At 49.9% G+C, this 8,239-nt stretch overlaps 1 protein-coding gene across 1 annotated transcript; it reads left to right on the top strand.

Moving 5' to 3' along the window:
- Positions 1 to 423: 423 nt before the first annotated feature.
- Positions 424 to 7,836, top strand: SOX7 (SRY-box transcription factor 7). The gene is made up of 2 exons (XM_007517233.3): positions 424 to 894; positions 5,115 to 7,836. The coding sequence occupies exons 1-2, from the start codon at positions 657 to 659 to the stop codon at positions 6,038 to 6,040; spliced, it is 1,164 nt and encodes a 387-aa protein (XP_007517295.1). The 5' UTR covers positions 424 to 656; the 3' UTR covers positions 6,041 to 7,836.
- The last annotated feature ends 403 nt before the right edge of the window (positions 7,837 to 8,239 follow it).

Raw genomic sequence — 8,239 nt, 5'->3', positions numbered from 1 at the left:
CCAGGATGAATAAAAGGAACTGAGTAGGACAGGCAGACCTCAGGGAGGGGATGCAGGCCCAGCCTTGGCTCTGGGTCCGAGGAGATTAGCATCAGAAGCTGTGTGGAAACTTGGTCCATTTAGAAAAGTAATAGGTGTGGTAAAACGGGTCACAGGTGGAGGGGGGAGCTTTCCGGGACAGTGTCTCCAGCACCTGAGTCTCCCCCAGCAAGCACCCCCACCAGCAAGTCCCCCAGCAAGTCCGCTCTGGGAAGGAACGCGAGGACGGAGGCGGCCGCCGCAGCGGGTTGGGACTGGACGGGGCCTTACGGGCGAGGCGGCGCGGAGCGGCGGCACCTGCGCCTGGAAGGGCGGGTGGCGGGCTGTCGGGGCTGCAGGCGAGGATCGAGGGGCGGGCCCGGGGCGGGCTGGGGCCCGCCGCCCTCCTTCCCCTCTCCCCTCCCTGCAGGTCGCGGCCTGGACACGGAGAGGGGGCCCGCGCCGAGGAGGCCGAGGGAGGGGCAGCGCCGCCTTGGAGAGCCATTGGCGGAGTCGGGCTCCCGGAGCTGATAAATAAGGGGCCGCCCCGGGGCTGCGGGCCAAGTTGGACGCCCGACGGCCCGCGCGAGGGACAGGTCAGCGGCCGCCCGACGCATCCAGGCGACCCCCGAGTGGCCATGGCCTCGCTGCTGGGAGCTTACCCGTGGCCCGAGGGCCTCGAATGCCCGGCCCTGGACACGGAGCTGTCAGACGGGCTGTCGCCGCCGGCCGCACCCCGCCCGCCGGGGGACAAGGGCACCGAGAGTCGCATCCGGCGCCCCATGAATGCCTTCATGGTGTGGGCTAAGGACGAGAGGAAACGTCTGGCGGTGCAGAACCCAGACCTGCACAACGCAGAGCTCAGCAAGATGCTGGGTGAGTGGGTAGGCGGGCGGGCGACCTCTGGGGAGCTGGGGCGCTGGGCCCGGGCGGGGAAAGCACGAGCGCGCGGGATTCGGGGTGACCCACTCGAGGGTGCGCGCGGAATCCGGGGGCGACCCGGGCGGGCGCGTACAGCCCCGAGAGGACCGCAAGTTGGGGTGCGCCTTCCCAGGGCGTCCAGGTGCCGGAGCGCTCGCTGGGGACACGGCGCGGGGGCGGGGGCAGCTGAGCGGCCCTGGAGGTGCGTATGGCGCCTGGGATTCGGAACCTAAGCGAGTATCAAGTCAAATGTGTGGGGCAGCCCGGGAGACCCCATCCCCCATCCCACCCCTACGGAAGGACAGGAGCCGAGGTCTGGGACCCCCGGGACAGGAGCGGCTCGGTGGTGTCCAGAACCCGTCGCCAGGCGGCGGGGTCCCGAGCACACTGACAAGCCAACGGGTGGACTCTGCTTTTGCTAGGAAGCAAGTGGGAAAAGGCATTGTTCCTAGAACCTCATTATTTCCACCGCCACAGGGTGCAGCTATTAGTAATGAACTTCGTGAATAGACAACACACACACACACACACACACACACACACACACACACACACACAGCTCCCTTCTGTGCTTTGCTTCCCAACCACTGAGGCTTAAATCTTGAGTTCAGATGCATAATGTGATGGTGGAAGTCAGTTTTGGGGGCTGTGTGTGTGTGTGTGTGTGTGTGTTTTCTTTTTCTGTCTGGAGCTGAGCACTTTTCCACTGGCCCCTACTCTCCACATCTTTGCCTTTTATTATTTTTTTTAGCCCATGGAAAATTTGTAATTTCTTTGCACACACAGCAGGCATCAGATCTACAGACAAGGAAGGGACAGTAAGTGGGCACTGAGACTGGCCCTGCTCTCTCAAACCCATCAGCAGGGCCTTTCCCCTTTGGGTCTCTGGACTCTGTCTAAGAAAGAACCAGATAGTGAGGGCTGATACCCACCTTTCTGCTCCTTTAGGCCCCTATCTGCATCCTGCTTGTGGATGCATTTTACAGGCAGCTGGTGTTGTGCTGGTTTCTCGGCTCCTCCTGCCTATAGTTTAGCCTCTGACTTGCTGTACCCAGACTCTGAGGGGGTCAGAGTGCTAGGGAGTCCCTTCCTAAAACAAATATCAAAAAAAGAAATTTGTACAGTATTGTAATAAATACAAGTACACTGATATTTATAATACTACCATTTCTGTGATCTAAAAGTTCATCTTTTGCTTCAGATATTATTTTTCTTGTCATCACCAGTTCTTTACTGCTCCATGTGAACTTTTTCAGATAGAAATAGAGAAGTAGAGATAGAGAGATAAAGAGATACACAGAAGGAAAGACAGCTTGGCATTGAAGCTCTTTCCCCCACTGCTTTAGTATACCAGTGTGGTAAGTACTTGGGGACATGAACCTCAGTTACATGCAGAGCAAAATGTGTGCCCCTCCCCCAGGTGAATTATTTTGCCACCACTTTGCTTTAGATTTTAGAAGACATACAACTTTCCTCCTCCTCTTCCATATTCCTCCTATTTTTGTGGATCCCTTAAGGTGTTTTGTGGGCACTAGGCTCTGTGCTGAGTGTCCAGTGTGGCCATTGGGAGCGGAACTGAGCCAGGCTAAAAAATGGGAAAACAGCTGGGGAGACTAGACCTTGGGATTGAGACTGCCTGGGCCCAGGCAAAGGGTGGGCAAAAGGGACTTGGGGGAGGGGGACAACTCTTCTGAGCTAATCTTGATCTCTGATTGTGAATTTCCCACCAAGGCTTTCAGAGCCTATGGCTTTATTTTGCAGGAAAGACTAAGTCCTTCCTGCTTAACCCTCTGGGCCATAGCATTGGGTGAGGGAACCTGTATGCTTTTTTTTTTTTTTTTTAATATCAACTTTATATACCTATATACAGGATGAGTCAGTCATCCATCCACCCCCAGCCTCCATGGTTTTACTAAGCCCTTTCCCTTCTGACCAAGGAGCAGAATGCTCTGGATGTGAGCCCCAACATTTTCTCCTGTTTTTTTTTTCTTTCATATTCAGAACTTCATTATTCTGGTCCTACTTTTTCAGAGAGGGAGGGAAGGAGGGGGGTGGGGGGACACAGTACCTAAGCTTTCCCCAGTACAGTGGAATCTGCTGGAACCTGGTTCTTGTGCATGGTAATGGTATTCCAGGTGACCTAACTTGCCAGCAATAGTCCTGACTATTTTGACAAGTTTTCCAGACCTTGTGGCATTGAAATTTTCACCCAGGAGCACTGTTGTCTTTAGTATTTCATAAATGCAAAATTGCATAAAGACAACCCTACAAAAAGGGCATTTCAAAATTATCTTGTACTTCACTAATGCTGCACACCACAGGGTGGGGTGCTTTGAATCTTGGGCTACTTGCAGCAACTTTGAGAATCTCTGTCCAACTCCAAATGTGGAGTTCCTAACCCTTTTCAAATTGCATTTCTAATAGCAAGTACTTACACAAAGTTAGAAACATCATTCCAGTGATAGAACAACTTCATATTCTCCTCCAGTCACAGAGCCTGTTGTGCAGAGGCAGTCTATGTAGGCACCAAGGACTGCCTCCCATGTTCTAGGGGCCCCTTCTTCAGTTAACAAGAAAAAGTGATGGATCCCTTTCTTTATAGGATTAGTGAAGGCAGGGGGCCAGGAGGGTGGTGGAGGGCTTACCCTTTGGTCGAGTTCATTGAAAACTTTTGGATCTGTTAGTTCATCTTCGAAAAATGTGAATCTTGAGCCCACTGTAAAAGATCGTTGTGCAGTGGGTCCAGAAGACCTTCCTATACAATTCAGTCAAGAGTGTGGGGGCAGAGTTGAGAAATCAAAGGGAGACACTAAAGCTATTTACAAAATAAAGCACATGCCAGCAGTTGACTGGTGATTAGCAAATACAAGCATTTTTGCTCTGGTGGAGGGTGCTTCTTAGAGTGACTTCTGAGTTTGGTATGATCTTGATTTTTTTTTTTTAAATGTTATATTTATTTATTTTCCCTTTTGTTGCCCTTGTTGTTTTTTATTGTTATTGTTGTTGTTGTTGATGTCATTGTTGTTAGATAGGACAGAGAGAAATGGAGAGAGATGGGGAAGACAGAGAAGGGGAGATAAAGATGAACACCTGAAGACCTGCTTCACCACTTGTGAAGTGACTCCCCTGCAGGTGGGGAGCCAGGGGCTTGAACCGGGATCCTTAGCCAATCCTTGCGCTTTGTACCACATGTGCTTATCCCGCTGCGCTACCGTCTGACTCCCAGGATCTTGATTTTTATAATGAGACGAACAGACCCAGGAAAGTAAGGAATTTGCTTCTGCAGGAAGAGTCAATGGCTGAATTGCCAGGGAAATATGGTGTGTGTGTGTGTGTGTGTGTGTGTGTGTGTGTGTCTGCCTTGCAGGTAGATGACAGTATTCTGGCCAAGGTTAGGTCTTCACAAAGTCAGATCTCATTTGCACAGATCTTGGGGTCAGTCACCCTCAATGAGTTCCTTTAATTTGTGGACATAACTAGAGTTGCTTCCCCAGAAGACATGTGAGATTTGAGTCATACATAAATATTAAGATAGCTCACCTGGATAGTGTACCTGCTTTGTCATATGCACGGCCCAGGTTGGAGTCTGGCCCCCACTACACTGGAGGATAGTTCTGGTGTTATGGTCTCTCTCCTTCCCCCCTTTCTTTCTTCTGGAAAAAAATGGGGGTACTCAGAGTGGTGCAGCTGACATTGGAAAATAAAAAAGCGTCACTTTCTGAGAGACTATCATAATATACCAGTAAGAATTTCATTAAAATCACAGAGAACTAGAATTAATTAACCCCTCAAAGGTAAAGGGTGCTACAAATCACACTTGTGGGAGTGACAGGTGTTTGATTATATCAGAGTATTGCTTACATGTCCAGGCATGGGGTGTTGTGACTGTGGGCATGCTGTGCTTTTGTGTGATGTGGACAGGACAAGTTGCAGTGCCATTGTCTGAACTGGAAAGTGAGTACTGGGACTGAGCATCTCAGTTGGGAGGAAGTGAGGAGGGTGCAGTGGGGAGGAGGACAGATGTGGATGAATGGATGTGTATGTGCAAGTGTGCTGTCTCTGTGTTTGCAAGGCTGCAAGAGTGCATGTGTTTGCACAATGGATGTGGTCAGTGTGTGTGTGCTCATGTCCTGGGCCCACACGCTGACTACGGTCTCTCCGTCTTGTGTGCACAGGAAAGTCGTGGAAGGCGCTGACACTGTCTCAAAAGAGGCCATACGTAGATGAGGCCGAGCGGCTGCGGCTGCAGCACATGCAGGACTATCCCAACTACAAGTACAGGCCACGCAGGAAGAAGCAGGCCAAGCGGCTCTGTAAGCGCGTGGAGCCTGGCTTCCTCCTGAGCTCACTGTCCCGGGACCAGAATGTGCTGCCTGACAAGCGCAGCACTGACACCAGAGGGGTACTGGGGGACAAGGAGGACAGGGGTGAGTACTCTCCTGGTGCTGCCCTGCCTGGCCTGCGTGGCTGCTACCATGACAGTGCAGCCGGGGGCAGCGGCACCCCAGGCAGCGTGGACACCTACCCATACGGGCTGCCCACGCCCCCGGAGATGTCGCCTCTGGATGTGCTGGAGCCGGAGTCCACCTTCTTCTCCTCCCCCTGTCAGGAGGAACACGCACACTCCCACCGCCTCCCCCACCTGCCTGGGCCCCCCTACTCCCCTGACTACACCCCCAGTCCACTCCACTGCGGTCACCCGCTGGGCTCACTGGGGCTCGGCCAGTCTCCAGGCATCTCTATGATGCCCTCTGTGCCCAGCTGTCCCCCCTCTCCTGCCTATTACCCACCAGCCACCTACCACCCTCTACACGCCAACCTCCATGCACACCTGGGCCAACTTTCCCCGCCTCCGGAGCACACCGGTTTTGATGCCCTGGATCAGCTGAGCCAAGTGGAACTCCTGGGGGACATGGATCGCAATGAGTTTGACCAATATTTGAACACTCCTGGCCACCCAGACTCTGTGGCAGGTGTGCTCAGCCTCAGTGGGCCTGCTCCTGGCCCCCAGGTGACAACAGCTGCCCCAACAGAGACCAGTCTCATTTCAGTGCTGGCTGATGCCACGGCCACCTACTACAACAGCTACAGCGTGTCATAGAGCCAGGCAGCCAGCCCTGCCCCTCCTGCCAAGACCTCTCGTTCCTGCTCTGGGCAGCAGAGGGGATCTCGGTATTACAGTGCTACCAGCTCTCCGCCACTGCCCCCAGGTTGGGCAGGTTTGAACTGTCACAGCGCCAGAACATAGTGCCCGTGGCCCCACCTGCCCTTTTCCCGGAAGTGTGTACTTCTTCGAATGAGTACTGGCTACAAACACCCTTGGAAGGCAAGGGAGTTGCTGAAAGTTGCTATTTCTTGTTGTAGACATTTCCCTGATTTCCCTTTCCTGTCTTCATCAAAGAAACAAATATGTGAAAAACCCCAAAACACCCACCCCTGTCTAGTTTGGGCCGCAGCCCTGAATGTCTGTAGGAGAGTCCTAATCATCTGGGTTTTCCAGGTGCAGAGAGCAAGGACTCCTTTGTGCCCCAGTGCTGCCTCTAACTGCTGGTAAAATGTAGGACAGATCTGGTATCCGTAGTCCTTTCTGCTCCACATTTTGGATTTCTTTTTTTTTTGTGTGTGTGTGTGTATGTGTTCTTTTTTAAATTTAAATTTATTTTTATTTAATATTCTTTTCAAGGCTAACCAAAAGGAAAAAGGTGGTGTCCCACCCACATCTAAGTTCACCAGTATGTGGCTTGCTGGTAGTTCTCAGGGACAGCTCCCCCACCTCTGATGCCTGCCGAAGCCATCACAGTTCTCCACAAGGATCCTTCCACTTTGACCAAACATGCTGCTCTTGATTTCGGAAAGTAACAGCTAGGGTTATGTGCACCACTAAAATTCAAACTTTTTTTTTTTAATTTTAGATATATTTTTTTAATTGCACATGCCAGTTCAAGAGAACAGACACAGCCTGTGTATATAGTCAGCCTGGGTGATACACATCCCCTTGCATGCATACCCTTCAGTACTCCTCTGTGAAACCTAAATCAGACAAGCTTGTCCATGATGGCAGCTTCTTGACAACTTCCTGTTCTAATAGCCGAGATTGTATGGAATTTCAACAAAGCAACACTACTTCCCATGATGGGTGCCAGTTCTTTGAGCAGAATTTCAGCATGCAGTCAGTCATCTTTGCAATGCAGAAGAAGCTTTCTTCCTGGCTGCCTGCATCTCTCTTTCTCCTTGTCCTGATTTCTTTTTCTTTCTTCTTTGCTTTTCTTCTATCCTTCTGCATTTGCCATGAATACAGAGGTGTTCTGACTTAATAATTCCCCCAGCTGATGCTTCTGGTAAAATCTTTAGCCAGCACTTCAGAACCAGTTCCCTCTCTCACCTTTGTTAAACTTATTTCCCAACCTACAGAAATGCACTGTGATTTAGGAAAGGTTTCTAAACCCTGATGCCCACCCTCAAAACAGATCCCTCCCCTTTCCCCAACCCTTCTTGAAGGAACATGTGACCTAAAAGACAGATTATGTCTTGATTTCAAGGTATTATGCCCATGTGGACTATGTAAATATTTTATATATTCTCTTGTTATTTTCACTTTATATTTTGTATTGTTGAAAGATACTTTTTTTTCTTCCAAGGAGTGTTATTGTAAAATCACTGATTAAATATGATTAATCTTTATGCTCTTCCTGTATTCAACATGTGGTAATAAGTAAATCATTGACGACATGGTTGACCCTTGCAGTACAGAGTGTTTGTTCTAGTCTTATAAAACAGTTTCACAGATGTTAAGCTAAACTGTTCCATTTTTTTGTAAGAATTCTCCATGCTTTGGAATGGTTGTAGATAATAATTTGTCTAAAATATTTAATTTAAATAAATGTTTTTGTACCATGACCCTCTTATCATTATCAAAATCCAGTTTTTGCAAAAAGGAAAACGTTTTCAAGTGAGGCATAGATCTTATGTCCAGTCCTACTTATGAGACTGGTAAAAAAGTGTTTTTTGCATTCAAGTTTTTTTTTCTTTTAAAAAGTATTTATCAGGGCCAGAAGCTACTTTACCATGTGTGAAGCTCTGGGTCTGAACCCTGGCACCACATGCAAGCACTATGGATAGCACCAAGGAAGTTCCATGGGTGTTAGAGTAGAGCTGTAGTGTCTCTCCCCACTCTTTTGTTTGTTAGTTTGTTTGTTTTCTCTAAAGTAAGTAGAATGAAAAAAATGGGGGTGGGGGGAGATGGGAAAGCTGCTGGGTGATATTGTATATACCCGGGGTCCTTGATTCATCCCCCCTAGAT

Source organism: Erinaceus europaeus, chromosome 2 (genome assembly GCF_950295315.1).
Source record: "Erinaceus europaeus chromosome 2, mEriEur2.1, whole genome shotgun sequence".
Classification (NCBI taxonomy): Eukaryota; Metazoa; Chordata; class Mammalia; order Eulipotyphla; family Erinaceidae; genus Erinaceus; species Erinaceus europaeus.
The sequence above is the reverse complement of the archived record's forward strand: the minus strand, read 5'-3'. Positions and strand labels throughout refer to the sequence as shown.